Source organism: Panthera pardus, unplaced genomic scaffold (assembly GCF_024362965.1).
Source record: "Panthera pardus isolate Hobbes unplaced genomic scaffold, ASM2436296v1 HiC_scaffold_16, whole genome shotgun sequence".
NCBI lineage: Eukaryota > Metazoa > Chordata > Mammalia > Carnivora > Felidae > Panthera > Panthera pardus.
This window is the reverse complement of record NW_026526721.1, coordinates 76,880,466-76,906,330: the sequence shown is the minus strand read 5'-3', so window position 1 is coordinate 76,906,330 and position 25,865 is coordinate 76,880,466. Positions and strand designations below refer to the sequence as shown.

At 36.6% G+C, this 25,865-nt stretch overlaps 1 protein-coding gene across 1 annotated transcript; it reads left to right on the top strand.

Moving 5' to 3' along the window:
- The first annotated feature begins 1,397 nt into the window (after positions 1 to 1,397).
- Positions 1,398 to 24,504, top strand: CLDN16 (claudin 16). The gene is given in 7 exon segments (XM_019463507.2): positions 1,398 to 1,770; positions 1,773 to 1,820; positions 1,822 to 1,956; positions 15,436 to 15,538; positions 18,808 to 18,972; positions 22,352 to 22,543; positions 23,294 to 24,504. Coding segments are annotated over 7 exon segments (921 nt in total). The 5' UTR covers positions 1,398 to 1,626; the 3' UTR covers positions 23,428 to 24,504.
- The last annotated feature ends 1,361 nt before the right edge of the window (positions 24,505 to 25,865 follow it).

The window sequence follows — 25,865 nt, the reverse complement described above, 5'->3', positions numbered from 1 at the left end:
GATTTTAGGGCACAGGGAAAGATTCAATTGTGACTCAGCAAAATAGTATGTATGCATTGTGGCTGCCTTACACCATAGATAATTCCATTCTTGAATGAACACTTCAAACAATAAGCATTATTTTTCCCAATTGTTAAGTAAAATAAGTCAGTAAAATTAGTAAAATTGAAAGCATCTCGAGTGCAACTTACAAACTAACAGTAACTACCTCTAACATATGTATCCTCGTTTATGGTGACAGTTAAGTTTATCTTCCACATAGGGTTTTACATAAACTTATGCATTTACTCTTAACTTTAAATTTACATTTTTATATATTTGAACACAAATGAATTAAAATGAGAAAATAACAAGTTTCAGTTATAAAAAGTTATTAGTTATTATTTTAATATATCCTTGAAGGATATTGTATCAATACTGATTTTAGCCTTTTACCCTAAATAGTATAACCCAATCATTTTTAAGTTGGAAAAAAGGTAATCCTTCCTTGAGCCGTTCCTAAAATAACTATCTTAGTAGCTGAGTCTTCCCAAAGTAATGACCTATTTGTAATTCTTTTCCTGTTCCTCACCACCCTCTTCTTTTTCTATCTCACCCCTTTTGTATTCTCTCTCTTGGATTAAGAACCACGTAATATAGTTTTTATTATTACACTTAAGTGTTGTGTTTTAGTTTAGAGAAGCCTATCTGATTATGATAAAATGGGTGTGTGTATGCTCTTCTAGGTATTTTAAAAAGACTACTGGTTATGGAATATTTTTACCCAATAAAACTATCCATTCAGATAAAAGTAAAGCTCCAGTTGTATATGCTATATCAAAAACTTTTTTAAAATGTTTTTCCCTAACATAAACAGGTGTTTTTGTTCGTTCGTTTGCTTTTTTTTGACATGCATTCAGTCAGGAATATATGGGAGAAAAGTAATCATATAAGGACTTCTTGGTCATGTTAATATTTGCCACTTAACTACTTTTGTTGGGACACTGTCCTAAATGATATACAGACACAATATCAGACAATTCTCACAAATGTCTCATGAAGATGGCATTAGTACCTCCAGTTTTCCAGAACCCACAGCCCAAGTGCCCTCCGCCTATAAGCTTCAGAGCAAGGATTTACACACAGAACTGACGATGAAACTGCACACGCCTTCTCACTCTGTGGTGCCAGAAGGTTAGGAACTGTGACTCCACCTGGGGCGAGGGTGCTGGAAACCCTTCAAGGAGCTGTTCTGCCCAACACTGTGGAATGCAAACTCCCTTGAGCAAACACTTGTTTAGCATAGTTTCACCAGTGGCCTGTCTGTCCAAGGTAGTCAACGAATATTAAAATAGTCCTCATAATAAAAGAGCACTCAGTCAACCGTGTAGCCTCCTTACTGAGGGGGAGGAGAATAGCTCACTTTCCCTGGAGGGCCTGAGAAAGATCGGTTTACAGGCGTCAGCATGGGGTGTGACCCTTCTTCTCTCCATCTTGGCGCTGGCACGTGCCTCGGGTGACCATCACCTCACATTAGCCCACAGTCTGGCCCGAAAATGTTACCACAGTGCCTTTTCTCCCCCACCCAAAACACACTCAGCCCTTTCACTGACCTGGCTTCTGATTGGAGGCTGGTTGCTTTGGATAATGACCTCCAGGACCCCTCTGTGGGTTACAGCCTGTTCGCGTTACTCTTACCACAACTTAAGACGTCTGCGGTGGGGTGTGAGGAAAAGTAAAAGACCGGTATTTTCACATCCCCAGGTACCAGAAGCTCAGAAGACTGACAACGTTCCAGCCACCTGAGTGGGCCCAGGGCTCGCAGCTGCCCATGTGTCCCTTCCAGACAGGCTGCTTGCTAAAATGAGGGATCTTCTTCAGTACGCCGCCTGCTTCTTTGCCTTTTTCTCTACTGGGTTCTTGGTTGTGGCCACCTGGACAGACTGTTGGATGGTGAATGCTGACGATTCCCTGGAGGTAAGAAGTCAGCACCTTTTTTTCCTGACCCAAGCCTGTCCAAATTTTCTCTCAGCCCCGCTGTCTCAGGATGCTTACTGGGGATAGAAATAATAGCCAACATGGATGGACTTACTCCTTACTTACTACTTACTGAGTCTTATGTTAGCTCATTTAATCCTCACAGCTGATCTATGAGGTAGGCATTGTTATTATCCCATTATATAGATGAGGTAACTGGATAATCCCTCTTTTTTCTTAAGGATAAATTCCCATAAGTGTAACTACATAATCCCTGCCACTGAGTCTTCTAGAAACTCACCTCTTCCACTGCTGCTTATACTAAATTATAATAACATTCCAGTGACAGCCTTTCTCATAATCATTTTCTAATTTGGATGACAGCATTATGACTGGCCTCTCTTAGAGTGATAATCTAAGAAACTGAGTAATCAAGCTCAAGGTGTATAAAAACCTACCCATTTCCTACATAAGAGGAATTGTTATTTTAAGGTGCTTCCAAGTAGGAGCGAGAGGAAGAACAAATCTTTCCAGTGGGTCCCAAAGTATGGGGGACAGATATGGATTTAAGAAACTCTCAAAAATAAGTTGCTCTTGGAAGCCAACTGTTAACACAAATGAGTGAGTGGTTCACATTTGCAGATTTTATTTTTCTTACTGGAGAAGCTCAGAAAGAAACCATTTTGAAATTTACAGTAATTTCCTGCGGCTATAGGAATGTGAGGAAGGTAGAACTGATTAAAAATCAAATCTTCAAAATCAGCTATTCATTAGTGAGGTTTCAGAAAAAGTAGGTAAGAAAAGAAACAATATATCAGGAACTCAATGACTATGCAGCAACCCATTCTACTCTCTTACTTATATCCTGAGGGGAACAATTTGTTCTAACAAACGCTATAATATCACCTCTATGAAGTTTAGGAAAGATACCCAAGAGCTAGTTTATATATTTTTTTCTCCTAATTTTATTTATTAGACTCTCATGTTACAGTTAGAAACAGAAAGTAATGACCTTTCTATTCTGCTGTGTATTATTTTGGCTTGCTTTATTTATTTATTTATTTATTTATTTATTTATTTATTTATATTTAGCTTTTAATTTTCCTCTGACTTCTACATGGCATTTCAAAACCAACAGAGTTATAAATACTTCTTTAGAGCTAGAAAATTATGTGCCTGAAAATTGTGATAGAATTGAAATACTGCAAAGGATGTGTGCTATATGTGAGTCCAGTGATGTATTTTATCTGGCCTCGCATGTAAGTGGTGAATGAAAAAAAGAATGCCTTTTGAACAGTGCTAAGAGAAAAGTGCAGATAAAAATGTCTGCTGCCATTAGCTCCCCAGAATCCAGACTGCCAGTAGTAGGAGATTAATTTAGAAATATATTGGACTCTAGCACACACAAAATTATTTTTGAAAAATATGCAAAATCTCATCTAAAAGCACTGTTAAAATATTTTCTGAAACAATTTGAAAATCTTTCTGCTTAAGCCGACAGAAATACTAACTTCACTTGGCAAGAATGGAAGTTTAGGAAGGGTCAGACCTTGCTGAGGGAGATTGAGAGTCCCGGCATTTAAAGCATTTTCTTGCTTGTATCTCAGTACATCCAACCAATTTGCCATCTGCTCTGTGCAAGAACACTTCTAGTTAAAATGAATGGTATGAGCAGTCCAGGTTATTCACCTCGAGTAAATCCTTGCTAACCTTGGACAAGAGTTAGTATTTCTTAGCTTCTTTCTTATTTCCCATATTTGAAACATACTATGCAAACATTCTCCAAGACGCTTCCACATTAAAAGAAATACTGTAACAAATGAGGCTTCTGCTCTCCAACAATCTCTATTTGTCAGTATTTTCAATGCGACAGGGACCTCTTGTAATAATTCCTCCTTCAGTTGGCCAATATATGAAGACATACAATTATCCACAGATTTCAGTGTTCTGATACCCACTGACTCAAGTCTGTTACTCTTGCTCCTTGCTTCCTTCCTTATGTATGTATCATTTTTGGTCCACATGAGCAGCTCACTTTAAACAACTATTGGACAAAAGTCAACACAGTAAAAGCGCTTTTAAAAAACCCACCTGTGCAGTATTTAAGCAAAAAGGAGTATTATGAATTTTTAGCTTTGTTGGCTTTGTTAATCTTCTAGAGCGATGGAGATGGAAACTGGAAAATGGATTCAACAGTTCAATTCAACGTAACAAACATGGAATGTATGACATATAAAAAGTACTGGGCTAATCTTCCTAGGGGAGGCAAAGATAAAGCGGGAATGGGTCATGCCTTCTAGGAGTGGACATTTAGTAGAGAAAAAAGATACACATGGAACTATAATGAAAGGCATAGGCCAGTTCATATTTGAGAAAGAAATGAACAATATACCATTGAAGCAAAGAAGATAGAATGATTATTTCCTGTTGAGGACATTGAAGCTGGCCTCAGGGAGGAAAAAGCATTTGAGCAAAGCCTCCAAAAGGACTTCAAAAGGTAGAAATGGCAGCAGGGGCCTTCTAGACGAGAGGATACACGGCAAAAGTACAGAATGAGTAAAAACTCAAGGCTTGTTAGAGGATTAAGATGAATAACTGGGAGCACAAGGCAGAAAGAGCTCAAATACTCTTTTGTCTTACTACAGCATACTCAAAATAGTATAAAACATTATTTTGCCTTACTCATGCCTCCGTTGAAGAAAGTTCTTTGCATTAAGTAAAAATGTTAGGAGAAAAGAAATGGCACACGGATGGCACAGTGCACAGCTCCAAACCAGGGACCAGGGGCCCTGCTCCTTCATTACTGATTCCTGTGTCTCTGGGAGGACTGATGCGGTGGAAAGATCTAGGGCTTCGAGATTATTCCAGCCTGTGTTCGCATCTTACCTGTCTTCCATTGAGCAAGCCCCAGCTCTGTCTTCAATTAGCTCAGTTTCTTCAATTAGAAGATGAAGTAAACTCCATAGTTTTAAGATCCTTCCTCAGTCTTCATGTTGTTTAACACAAGGACTCCTTGACTATGACTGTCTGTGATCCCAAAGTCATGGCCACTCACTGAAGGACCCATGGTGTCTACAGTCTCCCCAGAAACTTCCATCTGGAATCTCATGCAAACCTTCTCTGTTTCTCTGTTACTTCCTATGTTCTTCCTTCCATAGTACTCCATTCCTCATTACTTATGTCTTCCTGTCCTTCCCTCCACCCTCTTTTTCTCGATACTTCCATTCTCCTTTTTTCCCTGTCTCCTTTCTTCCCTCTTCTACCCCTTATGCTCTTCCTCTCCTTACTTATTCTTTTTCCTTCCCATAATTTCCCCCTCATCTCTGTTTCCTTCCCTCTCTCTCTCTCCCTTTATTATTTTCTTTCTATCTTCTTTCGTTCCACAAATACTGTCTGATACCTCTGTCCCCTGGGGTTGCCGTGCGAACAGGTTTGGAAGGAATATGTGACCTGGATCTACCTTGGGTTGTCCCAACATTACTGGGAGTTATGGGCAAGTAAACTGAAAGTTGCCATACGGTGTGACAAGCACCATGATAACAAATAACTCTGAGTGACTGGCTCTCCCAATCTTAGAGAATGAGTAAAGGCACCCCAGAAGAAACACCTAGCATAGGACCTAAGGACAGGTGAGTAAGGAAGAAGTAGAGAGTATTGCAAGCACAGGAAATAGTATGGGCAGTGATCCAGGTATGAGAGTAATATATGTGTCTTTGGACTATGTCAGCATGGTAAGAATTTCCAATGTAGGTAGGAGACTATAGGAGCTTGGTCATCAAAGGCTTTGTGTTCAAGTAAAATATAGATCTTACACTGCAGTGAAAGGTGTTTCACTGTAAACAAATATGCACATGTGTTTTACAAATATCAATTGTTGTGGCTACTTATGGGGAAAGGTTAGAATGAATAGAAGGAAATGTAGGAGACTAATTGGGAGGTCTTTGCCGTAGAACAGGAGGGAAACATTGATGGCTTGAACTAGTGAGGCAGCAAGCATAGAGAGACGTGAAGATATGGGAAGCTCTAAAGAACTTGAATGGATAGGATTAATAAGTGCATGTGGAGAAAGGAGCTGATTCAAGGGACAAGCCAAGGTTGAAATCCACTTTACTGTTTTTAAGCAATTAGAGGAATGGTGGAGTCACTCACCAAGAGCTCAAATGGAGGAAAATGAGTCTCTGTACAGAAGTCATTAAGCAGCAATGTCCCTGGACCATCCCACTATTTTTTCCTCACTGAGATTTTTATACAGCACCTCGAGGGGGCCAGAAGTGAAATGCTTTCTAGTGGGAAAGTTCACAGGTTGGACTTGATGTGAGAGGACCCTAGATTAAATCCCACACTCCCAGGCAATACCTGTATGCTTTTAAATAGCAGACGTTTAAATTGCTGTAAAGCACATTTTTTCTTCTGTAAAGGGAGGATAATAATGTAATAAGTGCCTTGTGAGGATTAAGCTTGTGAGCTTGTCCTAAAGCATTTACCACAGTCCTGGGCAAATACAAATCAGTCAATAAACGAGAGATATATTATTGTCTATTTGCAGTTTATTGTTTTGTTTTTGTTCTGGAGGAGAAGATGACATTTTGTATAATGTTCACTGAAGGGAGAGATATGAGATTTAAGTTCTATCCCTGTGTTAGCTATTGATTCTCTTGGAGAAATTTTGTTCACTTCTCTGAGCTGTGGTTTGCCCATTTTTATACTTATGACTGTTTCCTTTTTATCTAACCAGGGAATAAGAGCAAACAATAGAGACAAAGTAGCATAAGTTACCTATTAAATGCATTTTAAAAAGAAAAATAAAATGAATTATTATTATTAGTTTGTTAACTATATTAGAAGATATGAAATTCTTCATATACCACACTTAAATAAAAAAAAAGTAGTTTCTTGGCAAAGTTCTTTCAATTATCAGAGGGAAAGAATGTTTTCACAAGATTAATCCGTTTTCAGTTAATCTTGCGTTAATTATTTACTGAGAATTTGCTATACACCAAGCACTATTATGATTAAAATTTTATTACTTCAAATGAAGGTTTCTCACATTTGGATTTATTTTATCCCCATGATCAGGTTCTTCCCTGGGATTTCTAATTACATTAATGATGCCGCAGTTGTTTTGGATATAAAATAAATATTAAAATTATCATACCTGCATGTACTCTGATTATATATATATATATATATATATATATATATATATATATATATACTGGTTTTACTTTCCGGACTCATTGCAAACTCATTCAGCAGACATTGGCGGCTACAAATATTCTCTTGTTCATCTCATGATCTCCTCCTCTTCACACCAATTTCCACATCATGGAAACTCATGATTCACATGAACTGACAGGGTGCATCTATTAAGATACTTGGCATGTTTATGAAAAGAATGAATATAATGCGATGTGATCTTTGGAAATCACACATTGAGCCATAAATGAAAAGTATCTCTGTGGGGAGACCACCACCATTTTCTAGGCAAGGCTTTTTAATCTTAGTACAATTTAAAATTGTTGAAGATATGGATTTCGTCCCTTTTTTTAAAAAGGCAGGAATAAAAATCTAATTCCCTGGGATGTACAATAAAGTTGGTGAAGAGTGTATTCTGGTCCAGAGAATATAGCTTTTTCTGCCTGGTGCTTTAAATAAAGACAGAAATGAAGAAAAGAAGAGAGGAAAAAGTAAACTAATATTTTATTACCATTCACTCAGCAAACACTGACCTGTCACAACCGATGCAGTAGTCATTGCAAAGTTAGGATGCCATGCTTTCATAAGCATTCTAAGATGATTAAACGTGTGATTTAAATAAATTAAACAATAAATGTTAAAACTGATATATTTAGGGGTGCCTGGATGCTTCAGTCGGGTAAGTGTCTGGCTCTTGTTTTCAGCTGGGTTCATGATCTCATGATTCGTGAATCTGAGCCCCACATCAGGCTCTGAGCTGACAGAGCAGAGCCTACTTAGGATTCTCTCTCCCTCTCTCTCTGCCCCTCTCTCACTCGTGCACTCTGTCTCTCTCTCAAAATAAATAAATAAACTTAAAAAAATAGAAATGTTTAGTTCAAATATGTAAATTAGGTAATATAACCATGAAGACCATTTTACCTACTAAGTAAGTATTATCTCGTTCTTGCCATTTTTACTTTTAGCCAGCCTCCCACAAATAAACAGGCAGAACTAAACCAAATGTATTTCAGCAAATAACTCGTGGCACATAAATGGAGAGGAAAGGAAAGGTAACATCTATTATGCTTACTTTAATCTTGCTTCTTTACCTTTATAAATGACTGTTTTGAGTTCTTTTAGACCTTGGGATAGTTATATATATATATATATATATATATATATATATATATATATATTTGAGAGAGAGAGAGCATGAGTGGGGAAGAGGGGCAGAGGGAGAGATAGAAAGGGAGAGAGAAACTTAAGCAGGATCCATGCTCAGCATTTATCCCTACATAGAACTTGATCCCAGGACCCTGGAATCATGACCTAAGCCAAAATCGGGAGTCATACACTCAAGTGACTAAGCTACCCAAGTGTCCCAATAATATAAAATATTAAAATGAAAAGTTCAGAATCCTGGTATAAAAAAACTCAAATGCATTTCATGTTAAAATTGAAATTGTCTCAAGTATTAGTAGTAAAGTATGTTATTTACTATGGAATTATTAAGGTTTTGCATCTTAATGAGTACATTTAAGTAAATACTGGTAACAGCTAAGTTGTATCTTCCGTATTAAAGAACATTAACACAAGAATGGTAAAGTGGTGTGAAAAGCATAAATTCCTATAATAGGTGTGTGCAAGGTGGTTTTTAAAATAGTACATCTTCATGGCTTATTCTACTTTTCTTTTGGGTTTTGCATACTTCTCTCTCTATGTATTATATTTACACACACATCTCAGTGCATATGCACTTATAACTTAATGAGCATTGACAAAGAAAAATCTTATTTTATAGTGGCCAGCCAACAATACATATTTATTCAAACTATTGAGTATATAAATATATTTTTCCCCACACAGCTGGAAGAAAAATAAATGCCGATTAATTAAAGTATTTTTAAGTTTCTCTAATTCCCAAAAGATATATAAAATACATGGAGGCAAGACAAACACATCCAGTACTACAGGAAACAAGACAAGGCAGGCAAAATTATATGTTGCTGTCTGTAAATATTTCCAGAGTGACAAGGAAAAAAAAATGGCAAAGACAAGGGTAGAGAAGCCTTAATGGGAAGTTGCTAAAGAGATGGGAATAGGAAATCCCAGGATTAAGGAACTAATTTAGGATACTATAAATTCAACAGGGAAGAGACGTGGTCAGTATGGTGTCCTAAAGAATTTTCTGAGTGGTATCCTGCTCATCCCGTGTCCTGTGGTAAACACTTACTTCCCAGAGCTGGTCGAGTAGATAGGGTCCAGCCTGAAAATAAATCAGTATTAACTCTATAGTCTAAATCATAATTCTTTGACTCCCAGATTCAGCTGTTTTATCCATTCAGTCAAGTCAGAAGCATATATTAAGCACCAGTTGTGCATAGAGTGTATCAGTAACCATTATCTAAAGACAGATAGTTAATGTGAATTTTAAAAAGTGACCAGGGCGCCTGGGTGGCTCAGTCGGTTGGGCTTCTGACTTTGGCTCAGGTCATGAGCTTGCTTTCATGATTTGGAGCCCGTGTCAGGCTGTGTGCTGACAGCTCAGAGCCTGGAACCTGCTTCGGATTCTCTCTGCCCCTCCCCTGCTCGCACTCTCTCTGTCTCTGTCTCTCTTTCAAAGGAAATAAAGATTCAAAAAAAAAAGAAAGAAAAAGTGACCAATTTTTTTTTCTTAATAAACATCTTTTGAGCATCCATTATGTTCCAAGCAGGAGGGTCTGTAAGCTCCTTGAAGCGAGGTGCCATACCTTTCTTGGGCTTTGCTTTATCCCCAGCATTTTGTTAGTCTGTTGACTGGCACATGGCAGATCTTCAATGAATATAGTTTGAAAGAGGACAACAGACAGACTTGGGAGACAGATGTCTGCAAATGCACAGAAGAATAGTAATGCAATATTGTAAATACTATAGAAAATATGGACAGATTATGGTATGATCTAGGAATAAATTAACCCTAGCTGGAGAAACTGGGAGAACTTCTTGGAAGAAGGAGTATCTTTGAAGTGCCATTTGAAGGATAGGTAGAAATTTGACAAATTGAAGGCAAAGGGAGTCATTCTCATTATTATACACAAGGAGTGAGAAAGTTAAATGCTGTTAGGAACCAGGTAACCAACATCCTTGAGAGAGGCAGATTGGGGGAGGAGGGAGGAGGAGGAAAACTGTGAGTACAAGCCCCATCTAAAGGAAGCAGCAAGTCCCTTGGTGCTAATCATTGTTATGTGGGACTGAGGAGTCCAGGTGGCCAGCATGACTAAGTTGCCAAAGGAAAGCAGAAATATGGACTGTTCTATAAGATCTTTGTTTTACTATTGTAATGAAATAATATTAAGAGATTTATGCCAGCCTCATGTTTGTGACTTGTGCTTTTATTGTTACATCTTGGATAAACTGAGTTCTCCCCATTTAGGAGATAATCTCCTCACGTCAGGACAGATATTCATTGAAATAATATAGAAATCCCTCTAGTATCATTATCTGTATTTATTAATGTATAAATTGCATGTTAAAAGAGTAAGCTTAAAATTGCAATCTTCTATTTTGAATGACCTTGCAAGATAAGAATTATTAGTTAACATTTTGCATTTTTGCCCTTTAAGAAAGGTTAATCATAATATTTGAAGCATCAGTCTCCTTTTTAAACAGAACCTTGTCTTAAAACTTTTAAGAATTTAGATTTACTTGCCTTTGAGAGAGTTCTTAATAAGCCTCTATATAACACAGGAATAAGTAAGTGAAGATTATATATTAGAGCCAAGGAGGGCTTCCCTAAATATGATAAATACCATAAAAAATTTTAACCTTGTCTTTGTGCACAAAGGCACCTTTAAGGGTGTCTCCAGTAAGTGCTATATTAACACAGAAGTTTAGTTAATTACAGCCACTATTCTCACGTACCTTAACCGAGTGTGAATACCAAGCAATCTAATAGTGTGCCCCTGAGCATTAATACCTAATGAAATTAGATTCCTGTTTCCTCTAATGAGCTCATTGCTTTTCTAAATATGGTCATTGCAGGTAAATGATCAATAGCCTTGAAAATGACACCACTGCTGGATTATTTTGCCAAGAGACTCTTTTTTAGTGTAAAATGAGTTTCCTACATATATATCTCAGGTTCCTTTCTAAATAACCTCATATATAAAAAGAAATACCACAGTAGGAATGTTTGTTTGTTTGTTTTAATGGGGCTATGTTAGACAGCAAGAATTATGGACAGTCACTGTCTAATTATGGAACAGTGACTTCAAATCCGTATAACCTAGCTCTAGTTGGTATAAACTGGATCCAGTATGTTCTTGTTAATTGAGGGACTGAACAGGAATAAGCTATGAGAAGTCCTGTTTTCTATTTCAGTATAACAGTTCTGTACCAATCATCTCTACTGTATTTGTCTCCTAGGACTGCCATAACAAATTACCACAATTTGGTGGCTTAACACAAGAGAAATTTATTCTCTTGCAGTTCTGGAGGTTACAAGTTTGAAATCAAGGTGTTGACAAGGCTGTGCCCCCTCTGAAGGCTCTAGGGGAGAATCTGTTCCTCTCCTCTTCTGGCTTCTGGTCACTACTCCATTCCTTGATTTACAGCCACATCACTTCAATCTCTGCCTCTCTGGTCATAGTACCTTCTTCTCTATGTGTCTCTCATTAAAGCACTTGTCATTAAATTTGGGGCCCACCCTGGTAATCCAAGATGATCTCATTACCTCAAGATCTGTAACTTCACTACATATGCAAAGTCCCTTTTTCCTTTTTTTTTAAATATGAAATTTATTGTCAAATTGGTTTCCATAAAACACCCAGTGCTCATCCCACTAGGTGCCCTCCTCAATACCCATCACCCACCCTCCCCTCCCTCCCAACCCCCATCAACCCTCAGTTCTCAGTTTTTAAAAATCTGTTATGTTTTGGCTCCCTCCCTCTCTAGCCTCTTTTTTTTTTTTTTTTTCCTTCCCCTCCCCCATGGCCTTCTATCAAGTTTCTCAGGATCCACATAGGAGTGACAACATATGGTATCTGTCTTTCTCTGTATGGCTTATTTCACTTAGCATCACCCTCTCCAGTTCCATCCATGTTGCTACAAAGGGCCATATTTCATTCTTTCTCATTGCCACGTAGTACTCCATTGTGTATATAAACCACAATTTCTTTATGCATTCATCAGTTGATGGACATTTACGCTCTTTCCATAATTTGGCTATTGTTGAGAGTGCTGCTATAAACATTGGGGTATAAGTGCCCCTATGCATCAGTACTCCTGTATCCCTTGGGTAAATTCCTAGCAGTGCTATTGCTGGGTCATAGGGTAGATCTATTTTTAATTTTTTGAGGAACCTCCACACTGTTTTCCAGAGCATCTGCACCAGTTTGCATTCTCACCAACAGTGCAAGAGGGTTCCTGTTTCTCCACATCCTCGCCAGCATCTATAGTCCCCTGATTTGTTCATTTGAGCCACTCTGACTGGCATGAGGTGGTATTTGAGTGTGGTTTTGATTTGTATTTCCCTGATGAGGAGCGACGTTGAGCATCTTTTCATGTGCCTTTTGGTCATCTGGATGTCTTCTTTAGAGAAGTGTCTATTCATGTTTTCTGCCCATTTCTTCACTGGATTATTTGTTTTTTGGGTATGGAGTTTGGTGAGTTGTTTACAGATTTTGGATACTAGCCCTTATCTGATATGTCATTTGCAAATATCATTTCCCATTCCGTTGGTTGCCTTTTAGTTGGCATTTCCCACTCCGTTGGTTTTGTTGATTGTTTCCTTTGCAGTGCAGAAGCTTTTTATCTTCATGAGGTCCCAATAGTTCATTTTTGCTTTTAATTCCCTTGCCTTTGGGGATATGTCAGGTAAGAAATTGCTGCGGCTGAGGTCAGAGAGGTTTTTTCCTGCTTCTCCTCTAGGGTTTTTTGATGGTTTCCTGCCTCACATTCAGGTCCTTTATCCATTTTGAGTTTGTTTTTGTGAATAGTGTAAGAAAGTGGTCTAGTTTCATTCTTCTGCATGTTGCTATCCAGTTCTCCCAGCACCATTTGTTAAAGAGACTGTCTTTTTTCCATTGGATATTCTTTCCTGCTTTGTCAAAGATTAGTTGGCCATATGCAAAGTCCCTTTTTCCAAAAAAGATAACATCCATACATCCATAGGTTCTGGTGATTAGGACTTGGACAGATCTTTGGTGGGAGAAGTGAGGGAGGGGGCATAATTCAACCCATCATACCTACCCTTCTTCCCTTTGATTGTGGTTAGTTAGCAATGTTGAACACTGTCACTACTCAGGTTGTTACGATGTTTAAGTACTTTACTAAGATCACTTATGAGCAAATCATTTATATTGTGTGTTTGTAATTTTTTAATTCTTATAACTATCCTAGCACTATCTCCTTTACGCAGATAAGAAGATTGAGGCTCAAAAAAAGGTAAGATCTTGCCCAAAGATACAACACATTTAAAAAGTATCAACTTAGATTTAAAGTCTATACTTTTTTAGTGGCAGCTTAAATTGCATGCATATCTAACTTAAGATGCTCACATCCATCATTAAAAAATTGGTATGTTAACTTTCACAAGGTAGATCTGTGTTAAATTTTTGGTTATTGCAGTTCCTAAGGCAGATAATATCCCCAAAGCATCCCTTCAGTTTTAACCTTAGGAAGAGCAAGCCAAAGTGAAGGTTTGTAGAATAATAGCCATAGGACAAGATTAAAGTTAGGGTTTATAACCCTTCACCCCAAGCTATCTTCTCATTTTCAGTGCTGGAGTACTCTAGCCTGAAACGGATTTGGAATTTCTTAAAATGGGTTTTAAGTATACTGCGGTGCTTAAGAACAAGCACACAGATTGCCGTACTTGTGAACTATGCTTGCTTGGGGTTATCACTTACCTTTTATATTCCTCATTCTCCTTATTTGTAAAATAGCTGATAGTAATTGATGTCTCACAGGAGCAGTTAAGGAATAAATGGGATAATAATATACTTAAATAGTAACTGCTTCACAGTATGGACTCAATATAGATTTATTATTACTGATTATGTGTATTTTACCTATAAAAGGACAATAGAAGTACAACATTGACATTTGTAGTGGAAGAACAAGCAGTAAAGTTTTATTTGGCACACAATACAGCTGCAAGGTAGAGCACCAAGCAAAGCTTCAAAGCACAAACATTCCCTGAAACGGTTTCCTTTTGCAGATCAAAGGGTTTTACGTCCCTTCCTTTCTTCTTCACACCAATTTTAATCTCCCCGCTTTGGCATTTCTCTTCCCACATTGTTATTTAGTCTTTCTTTAAGGAAAAAATAATAAGTTTTTATTTTCCAAGATAATTCTTGGTTAAATTTACTAAACTATTCCCAGAATCCCAAGGTAATGTGAATCTGTAATTGAATCAGGACAAACAATCATATTAGCTCTGTTCCATATGCATGAGCTGTGTCAAGAATACTTGAAACTATTTCCCATTGGCATGTTTACAATTTTAGGAAATCTTTTGTGACGTGCAGCTTACAGATAAAACATGGAATGGCTCTGGGCACTGGTATCTTTTAGCTCTAGGTGGACACTTAGAATCATCTGCACTATGATTCTAAGTAAAAGTGGTTTCCAGCTGTCAGGTTCTATGACATTAATGCTCAGTTCGTTCACATTCATATCATAGCTGGAACATTTGTAATGTGTCAGTGGAGCAAAGAGGAAGAAGCTGTGGGTCTTTATATTTTATTTGTTGCTGTCCTGAGGTATGGCATTCTTTGGCAATTATTGTAAAATTGTGAACTTCATATACAATAATGCCTTTCTTCATGGGACTCAGTGTTTATCGGGGTGAAAAATTAATGTACATTCTTAATAGACTCAGGATGTCAAGAGTTAGCATTTATTGTTTTATTTATTTATTTATTTATTTATTTATTTATTTATTTATTTTTGATGAAAAATGTCAGCAGAGGAAAAGTGACATAAATTGTCTCCATGTGAAACCATGACTCCACGATCGAACCAGCCATAGACATTTGCCTATATGTAATGAAGACTTTATCTAGTTAGGTACCACTGCCCCCCCTCCCCACCCCATCAGGAAGTGAATTCATTTCCTGGTGGAGAAAGCCTTTAGTTGTTAGTGCTTAAGGGAAAATACTGTAAAACACGTTGTGTTTGTTGTAAATGAAATTCTGATCACGCTTGCAACCAATGTACTTTACTATCAAACGCACAACAGCCGAGGTCTTCCTTTGATCCAGGGGAACTAGAGTGTGCCTGCATGAGTTGTTTCACACAGTGTCTTCTCCCAACATCTAGGTGAGCACCAAATGCCGAGGCCTCTGGTGGGAGTGTGTCACGAACGTTTTTGATGGGATTCGCACCTGTGACGAGTATGATTCTATCCTTGCCGAACACCCCTGTATGTATGCCTTAGACAACCCCCTTGCCAGGGAGGGATCCCAAACAGGTTTTCATTGTGTGTGTGTGTGTGTGTGTGTGTGTGTGTGTGTGTCTCCAGAACTATGGTAAAGTTCTGTCTCATTTTAAATGTTTCCATAAAAAGTTCAGAAACGTGAATTGAAACACGTTGGGCATATTTTATCTTTTTCCATGTTGTATACATTCTTTTAAGGTAAAAATATTAACTTCTTCATCTCTGCCCCCTCCCCCCAAATACCTGGCAGAGTGTCTTACACACAGTAGACTTAAAGTAAACACTTTTTAAATTGAGATGAATTCTTCAGGTTGTGGTTACTGGAGGATTAGAATTGACACATTAGATGAAAACCATTTCAGAGATGTCTTTTAGCTGTGATGTAAGTCAGATAGGAAGTTGACATTAATTCATTGAGAGAGTTGCTGAGAAAGAGAGAAGGTGGAAACAGAGGGGGCAGAGACAAAGAGAAAAACAGACATGGAGATAGGCAAAGAGACACACACAGATTATAGGATCAGGGAATGAAAAGAATCAATACATATGACACACAATTAACAGAAATAGTAAAGCCAGCTCCTTCTTCTTCCTAACCTTTAGCTTTAAATTTTAATTAGGTGTTAACAAGGTCCATATTTCTATGAATAAAGAGATTTCATAGATGAAAAAATGTTATCATTGATTCTCTCAGTTTTTCTCCACAGCAGATATTTATTTATTTAGAACATTGAATCATGCCAAGAAATACTGGTGCTGTTGTTAAAGCTAATTGGTTTTGGTCTCCTTCAAAGCAGACGGGGTATGGTAGAGCCTGGCAACTTCTTTTCTGAAGATAAATGAAAAACAAATGCTTGGAATGTGACTTTTCCCCTGGACAGCTATTTCAGTCCAGGGATAAGCACTTAAAAGGAGCAGTGCTCTAAAATATCTTCTTCTGCTATTTAGGATTTGAGTGTTTTTTTTTTTAACCTAATTCATAAAGCCTATATTTCATTTTTTTTTGAAACTTCTTAATTCTTTCTCTTTTTCCCTCCTTGTGGTAACCTACTTCTATCCACGAAAAAGCATGATTTGGTCAATAAAAATGTAAGTTCATGTGGACACTAGGCTATTCCAGAAATGCGGTGCTATGGTGGGAGTGGAGAAAAAAAAATAAAGATAAAATATTTCAAACTTGTAAATGTTGTTATGTACATTTATACAAGAATAACAGAAAATCACTCATAAGCTTACTGCACAGAGAAAACTGCTGATTGTATTTTTAAATATTTATTTTTTTTAATCTTTTGCCTGCACTAGCTCACATTTTAAAATATGTTCTTACCTATTAATTTCAAATAATATCTTAAAAAGTAATTACTTTTGTTTAAGAAATTCCATCATATGCTTAGAGACTACATGTATTCTAAGAAAATAACAACTATACCCTCTAAGTTAGGATATTACCTATAAAATTTTATTTTTAGTCTTTGATATCTTTTATAGAATCACAATTAGATAACTTTTCCCACTGTCCTATGGACCTAGGACATACAGACCGAGACAAAATTTTTTTTCAGGGCTCTTGTTAATATAGTTAATTTGAGTTCCCTTTTCTCCAGTCAGAATATTTAACATTATTCTAGCAGCCTGTTCTCAGACAATACCTGGGAAAAAAAAATTCCTGGTTCATTAGCATTAGCAGTCTGCCTGCAGAACTGCCCTCTTAGAACTGGACAGGCCATAAGGCTGGCTGGATAACACCATAGACATGAGTCCTGGAGTTCTACAGAACATCAGAAATCATGCTATATGTGGGATCAAGGCTTGGAGAGGGGAAAACCAGGGTCACAATTTCAAGGTGTCCCATCCAAAGGCAATCCTGGCCCTGTTGGTCCCAGGTCCAAAAGGGACTTAATATTTAAGGAAGGCACTCCAAAGTGTGGGACTGCTTGGCTTGGGGTGCTGAGTAGGAGACCCACTTCTATATATATAGCCTAGTTAGGCACATATTTTTCTCTTTCTTGAAATTTGAGAAAAATAAGCCTTAGATTTGGCCTAAATTAGAAATATAAATCTAAATTTTTTGAAATAATGCCATATATTAAGATCTTAAATATTCACCTATTAATCAGGTAAAAGCTGATTTTATGCATTGATTTCCTCTCTTAGATGGATTATAAAGGTATTTTTTTTATTTTAAATAAATTGGCCACATTTTACAAGCAATCTATTACTAAATCAGCCCTAAATTTATCTCACCACTGCAGAAGAATTATTTAAAATACAAGGAAGCCCCCATCACTATGAAAATAAAACATAATTACAATACCCTCAAAAAGAATAAATTGTATTCCTCCTTTCCATTAGCGAGCTAAAATAGTAGTAGTTTTGACATCAGGTAATTAACCCTTCATTTCTGACAAAATTTCCCATTTTTAAGTTAGCATAACCGAGACTCACAGTTCAAGAGGTTTTCACATTTGAAGATGCTTCCACTGCAGAAGATGATTGCTACTATTCCACTTCTACTTACCTAATACCCTCTTCCCTGGACCTTCTACCACATATTCTCATTGGCCATAGTTGAAATTTGCTCAGTTGACAGTGCAAGATTAAAGGGTTAAGATGGAATGTTGGCCAAGAAGGGTCACCCCTGGAGGCGATGAAAAAGAATATGATCTGGCCTTTAGAAGTAGTCTTCGACTAAATAACAGAAGCTCTGTAGCTCCTCCTCCTTCTAAAGAGATGGCTTTAGAAGAGATGGCTCCCATTAGCTTGAATGGGCAAAAGACATCTTGAATCATTTTATCCTGCTCCCCTGTACCAAATTTTAACCAGTTATTTTAAGTATATTTTTCAATGGAACTTCAAACAACTGTAGTGATCGTTTATTTCTTAAATATTCATTGGGCAACTTCTGCAGAATAGATACTCTACTTTCAATTGAGTATTCAGCTATAATACTTGTGAACAAGTCTCATTCCAGAACAAGAAACAAACAAGGAAAAAGGTATTTAGTGTACACGATAGGCCAAGCATTTTGCTAGGGGGCCGACAAGTCTAAGTAATAATCAGTGCTTAAACAAATAATAATACGGATAATCTCATGATATTTTTGCATTTTATGAAAAAAAAATCCAAGTTCATGCAAATTTAAATTCTAATTCAATAGGCATTTGTTAATGTATGTAATTATCTGGTTTTTGGATACCTCGACATTAACGTGTTTCCTTCCTCTGACCATGATTTAACCACATGCCCTGATCTTCCAGTGAAGCTGGTGGTAACTCGAGCGTTGATGATTACTGCAGATATTTTAGCTGGATTTGGATTTATCACCCTGCTTCTTGGTCTCCACTGTGTGAAATTCCTCCCTGATGAGCCATACATCAAAGTCCGCATCTGCTTTGTTGCTGGAACCATATTACTAATAGCAGGTACTCTCTGCACTAGGGATGGGGGTAGAGGTGCTCATCTACAGTCTTGAGATGAAGGAGGATGCTGTTGTGAAGCAGTTCATTTTTTTTAAGTTTATTTATTATTAAGTTTTGTTCCAGAGAGAGAGGAAGAGCACACGTGCACATGTGCAAATGAACAGGGGCAGAGAGAGGGGCAGAGAGAGAATCCCAAGCAGGCTCCACAGTATCAGCGCAGAGACCAATGTGGGGCTCTATCTCATGACCCTGAGATCATGACCTGAGCCAAAATCAAGAGTCAGTCACTGAACCGACTAAGCTATACAGGTGCCCTGTGAAGCTGTTCATTTTAACATCATATATGACTTGCTTTTCTAGATTGAAGGAATAAGGAGCACATCAGCCCTTCTTTCTTCAGCTGTGAAATCAGATAATTAATTTTTTGTTACGATGTTAGATGAAAGTTTATTGAAGTCCTCAAACTATTTTTAACCATTTAAAAAGTTATATAATGGTTTAAAATTTTCAAATAATTTATTTTTTATTATTCTTGAAGTTAAATCCTAAAGTCCCAAGGTCCCATCTCCTTACCTGTACCCACTGTAAGAGTAGGCAATTCTTTAGCAATTCTTTAGCAACTAAGTTGTGCCAAGTCCTATGTCAGGTTTTCTTATGTGCCAACCCATCTGAATGTAAATGTAACAATAAGCAGATTATATCTCCACTTAAGAGGCAGATGAATAAATGGAATTCTGAAGGATAATAAATCAAGCATGACTTATAAACAAGTCAAGAAGCACTTTACATGGTGTTTATTGATGAAAAAGCATCATTAAATTCTGTCATTAAATTCACTTTAGTCTTTCTCTGTCACAATATGATGTCTTCTTAAGACCTTAATGCAAGTTGGGAGAAAATACACTGTCCAAGAGATCAAAGTGCAGGAAGATTGAAAACCAATGGGCACACCCCCAGAGAGGAAACTATCTTTTTTTTTAATGGTAGTAGTGAAAATTTAGCAAAGCAAATATAAGTGATAACTTCACCAGGAAGTATAAAATGAATGGATAGGGATTTTGGAATTAAAAATACTTGCAGAGGTGTCTGGCTGGCTCAGTCAGTAGAGCATGCAATCTTGATCTCAGAGTTGGGAACTCGAGTTCCACGTTGGGGGTAGAGTTTACTTAAGAAAAATTTTTTTTAGGGGCACCTGGGTGGCTCAGTCGGTTAAGCGTCCAACTTCAGCTCAGGTCATGATCTTGCTGTTCCCGAGTTTTAGCCCCACATCGGGCTCTGTGCTGACAGCTCAGAGCCTGGAGCCTGCTTCAGATTATGTCTTTCCCGCTCTGTCTCTCTCTTTGACCCTCCCCCACACATGTCTGTCTTTTTGTCTCAAAAATAAACATTAAAAATTTTTTTTTAATTTTTTTAATACTTGGAGATATATATGTGTGACTTTTGACCTTAGGCCAGTTTCTTAACTGGTCTTCTTTACTTGATCTGCAAAAGAAGGCCACGTCCCAGCAATAAAATCTATTCTGAATTGCTGTTGTAAAGATCCAGTGTGGACAGAGTGAGCCCATAGCAGAGAGCCTAACCCATCACACAGTCAAAACTGGGGCCTCCCTGAATTTTTTCACACAAGCATTGAGTCAAGGCCTGATGATCCTTAGGTTGTATTAAAAAACCATAAGAACTTAGTAAGTTTTCCTTTTTAAGACATTTATTCTCATGTCTAGGTTGGCCTAGTGATAACATAGAGCTTTTGTATGTAACCATGTGTTTTATTTAACAAATTTAAACAAATGCATACAGTTTTGTTCCAGAATACTTTCTGAGATACCACTATATATGCCACTTTTGATTTAAAAAAATAAAAATCAGCTAAATTTTAAAATATGAGTTGATGAAAAATTCCCTATAGGAATGGATGAAGAAATGATGAAATTAAATTTCCAGATATTGCCAAAGGCTTGAAACCATCATTTGAAATTACTATGCCAAGTGTACCTGGGTGGCTCAGTCAGTTAAGCCTCTGCCTCTTGATTTTGGTTCAGGTTATAATCTCATGGTTCATGAGTTTGAGCCCCACATTGGGCTCCGTGCTGGTGGTGTGGAGCCTGCTTGGACTTCTCTCTCTTTCTCCCTCTCTCCAATCCCTGCCCCCCCACTCACTCTGTCTCTCAAAATAAATAAACCTAAAAAGAGAAGAAATTAGATATATATTATATAATTATATTATATTACATATAATAAATATATATATAATACATGAAATACTAACACCATACATATATATAAATATATATGACATGCTATTTTCATATGGTATAAAATGAAATATATGCATATTTCATATATATATGTATCTATGTGTGTTATATGTATATATAATTTTACATAATCTCTTTCTAAGTTTTAAAAAAGGAATTTCCATCTTAAACCCATAGATTAGAAGTACTGTAGAAAATAGGTGGTAATTTATACCCTGTTATCTAAAGGTTATGTGTTCATTATCTGTCCTTAAACTTCTTGCATTAAACAACTGGGAAAATAATGCAATGAAATGGTGACTTAAATACATATCACAGACCCCCTAGAAAAGAATGTGAAACACCATTTTCACATAGCATTTTGTCCTATAGCTCCTCACCTTTTTTTTTCCTGCACCTTAGCACTGATGTGCAATTTATACCTTTAAAGCAAGCGGACTCTACTGGCATCATTCCAAGCCAGTCAAATTGTCAGATAGACTAATTTGGGGGGTTAAATTTTGTTTAAAAGGAATAAAATTTCTTAGTTTGTTCTCTCATGGTGTGCGGGTAGTAGGTAAGAATTTATTTTAAAATAAAGACAATTTTTACTCCAGTTATTTGTTTTTAAGCCCAACAGACTAAAATTATTGACTTCAAAAAACATAGTTTCCATATGGGTGCTGATTATGTAGCTGACACAGCTTTAATTGCGGGTCCAGGGGGTGGGGCAGAGAAGAATAGAATATTCTTAAAGATATATACTTTTAATTAAAAAATCAATAGAGTGAACGTATGCTGTGTATTATTTGTCTTCGATTTTGTGTTCTTTCTTTTTTTCTGTTGTTTTTCATATTTCCTTTTACACAGCATTCAAAATAACATGTGAGAGAGGAAAATTAAAGAAAACCACAATGATCATTTTAAGTTTACACAAACAGATGAACACTGCATTTTAAAATTTTTGTATTTCTCTTTATGTATAAACTGATACATAATTTGGAAGAAACACAAAATAGAAAGCAATTATTATTGCCCCTCCAAATGATTATTATCCCTGTCTAAATGATGCCATCCATTTTGGGTAGCAGTCCATGAACTTACATTTGGAAAGCCTGTATTATTTTAGCAACTTTTCTTTCTTTCAGGTGCCCCAGGAATCATTGGTTCAGTGTGGTATGCTGTTGATGTTTATGTAGAACGTTCTTCTCTGGTTTTGCACAATATATTTCTTGGCATCCAATATAAATTTGGTTGGTCTTGCTGGCTTGGAATGGCTGGGTCTCTGGGTTGCTTTTTGGCTGGTGCTGTCCTGACATGCTGCTTATACCTCTTCAAAGGTAAGAACAAAATAAAATAGCACACTTACTTGCCTCCATTATCAGTCTTCCCAATCTGGTAGAAACAGTTCTCACCAGTGCGAAATAATGTTGCTTACTTGATCCCTACCTCTTATAAAAAATGACACTTGAGAAGTTTCTGTTGTTCAAGGAAAACTGATTTGCAATATTCAAGCCTCATACCTCATAAGTGGTATATTGGGTGGAAAAAAACCACACCTATAACTGTATCCAATATCTAAATATATAATGATGATTTTAATGTGTTCATAATCTTATATATCTAACTTCATCTAATCTACTAAATTTATATCTAGAGTTAAACAGAGAAGTAGACTGAGAGCCAAGTCAAATATTTGTTGTTAAAAAATATAATGTATTACTATTGGGTTTCTAAAAATATTGTTAAAAAGCAAGAAAATCCATCTCCTCATCGGGAAAGAAGGAAGGAGGGAAGGAAGGAAGAAAAGAGAAAGGAAGGAAAGAAGGAAGGAAGGAAGGAAGGAAGGAAGGAAGGACAGAAGAGAAGGAGGAGAGAAAAAGAAGGAAAGTACCTAAGCTTTTAATCTAAAAATAACTTTCCAGATGAAAATCTTAGATTTTATTCTAAGGTTCTTCTTAGATGATTCCTTCTTAAAAATATTTATATTTTTGTCTCTTTATGAGAAGAATGTGTAAAATGGCATTTTTCCCCAAAGTTCACTGAATCATAATTATTTCTATACAACTACATTTATCTCTTTCCAACAGATGTTGGACCTGAAAGGAACTACCCGTATTCCATGAGGAAAGCCTACTCAAATGCAGCTATTTCCATGGCCAAGTCATACGTAGCCCCTCGGACAGAGACCGCCAAAATGTATGCCGTGGACACGAGAGTGTAAAGTGCCACACATCAGTCTGTGTATATATGTTCCTGAAATGATCAATCAATATGTTTAGGTTAATACAATAGCAGGTTGATCTAGGAGCACTTACTTAGTCCTCACGTTCAACTAAGTTAATTGCTCAGCTTAATGAGGAAGTTTGATTCTGCTATCACTGCTCTTTTTCTGTTATTCCCATATTCTCCTTCCTTTCTACCCTCCTCTTGCACATGCTCACATACACTTGCCCTGTATTTGCAGATAAGGTTGCTAGGATATACAAATGTTTGTTTGTGATTTCATATTGCTATTAGAGATTGTGACATGGTGATATTCAAGTAAAATGATACTTTAAGACCAGAAAGCAACCTTTAAAAGAGGCCAGAGATTTTAATCTTTGAAGGTATTGACAGCCTCTTAGCTCCTTCTCTGGCTTTTGGTTCATTCTTTGTGTTCTCAACTGAGTTATTTGATAACTTTGAAGATGATTTTCCACATTTAAACTAGTATATCAAACCCTACTGTTACTCTGACTCTGTTAAAACAGAAAAAAGAAATTAACAGCTTCATCTACCAGCTGCTGGTGGAACTGAAAGATAAGAAGTGTCCCCTCCATACTTGGAATGTCAAAAGCAAATGTCAGATTAATACCAGAGCAGTGGTCACTGTCTTCCTTGTAAACAACATAAGAGATCTGTGTATTATTTTATTGCTACTGTAAGTTTGCTTATATATTGCCAAATTATTAGACCACAGCTGCAACAGCTAAACCAGAGAGTTCAGTCGTTTATGTACTGGACATCCAAAAATGTTTCAGAAATGCACCATGTTAAAATTCACTGATTCAGGTGTTCTCCCACCAACTGCATCCTTAGCACCCAGGAAAATATCTGACAAATGATAAAATTTAACAAATATTTGTTGATTGGAAGAATAAATTCTCACAACTCTCCACTGAAATAAAGATCAGTTTTTCTCACAAAATGTCTATTTGTCGAGAAAAAAAATGGAATTATGTATTTAATAATACACGTAAAGAAATCAGTGAATGATTGCTAGTAGCATCTTGTTCATATTCACACTGTGGTCATACATTTTTTTAATTTTTTTTTATTTGTTTTATTTTTTAATTTTTTTTAACGTTTATTTATTTTTGAGACAGAGACAGACAGAGCATGAACGGGGGAGGGTCACAGAGAGAGGGAGACACAGAATCTGAAACAGGCTCCAGGCTCTGAGCTGTCAGCACAGAGCCCGACGCGGGGCTCGAACTCACGGACCGCGAGATCATGACCTGAGCTGAAGTCGGCCACTCAACCGACTGAGCCACCCAGGCGCCCCCATTTTTTTTAAATGGTAGGGTTTGTTTTTAAAGTTATATAATTTAATCTCAGGTTTTCTGATTTCTTGTAAGTCACATGAATAGCTTAATGCTTTTGCAGTACCTTAACAGGCTATCCACTGAACTAGATAGTAGTTCTCTGGAAAATGGAAATTTAGCTGCGAATTTCTGAAGACCCCCAAAAGAAGTATTTTAAGTTAATAAAAGCTAAAAACAATGTGAAAATAAGATGATGAAAGCCTAGAACATATATTTACATTGAGAGTGGTGTTCATGACTTCACATGGTATCTCTTTACTAGTATTCTCAGGAGAAATTCTAATCTAATTTTAGGGTTAAGAATAACTGATTCACTTTTATTTCATGGATATTATTAACCATGTAATTGACACTTAAAAAATTATTTGTAGATCATGTTTACCTGTTATACTGGTGTCATTCTATGCAGTTTAAAATTAATTTTGTGTTGTTCTTTCTCAACCTTCGTTTTTAAAATTTTTATTCCCATCCTTATTTTATGATACATTGTCTGTCATGTTTTACATATTCTAACAAGTCTCTTGAAATTCTTCTTGGGAAAGTCAGGGTAAAATTAATTAAATAACTCATTAGATTTTAGAGAGATAAATTTTTCCTTCCTCAAAGACTTCATTTGTATGAGAAAATATTTCAGAGGATTCAGAATATTGACATTCATGAGTGTTTTAAAATTTTTCTCAATAAAAATGTCTCGTATATCCTCGGAGAAATATTCATTTTTTTTATTCCTTTGGGAATGTTTATTACTAATTCACTATAATTTAATGAATCTTCCCAAAATAAAGCATAACAAAGAATACAGTGACAACAACACAAATATTAAATAGTGAAGAAGTAATAATTGACATGGTAGCAACTCAACATGCCCAGAAAGAAAAATTAAGATAAGCCCCAAATGTACAAACAGTATCTGATACTAAAATTCAGTCATATCTTGTTACTTGGAACAAGAAAAAATAAAATTTATAAAATTGGACAATTTTATTTACCTATCTCTCCATTAAATCCTATTTTCTAATATCACACTTTTAATGGAAATTAGCCTTTTGTTATTATACACGTTGTATGTGTGCAT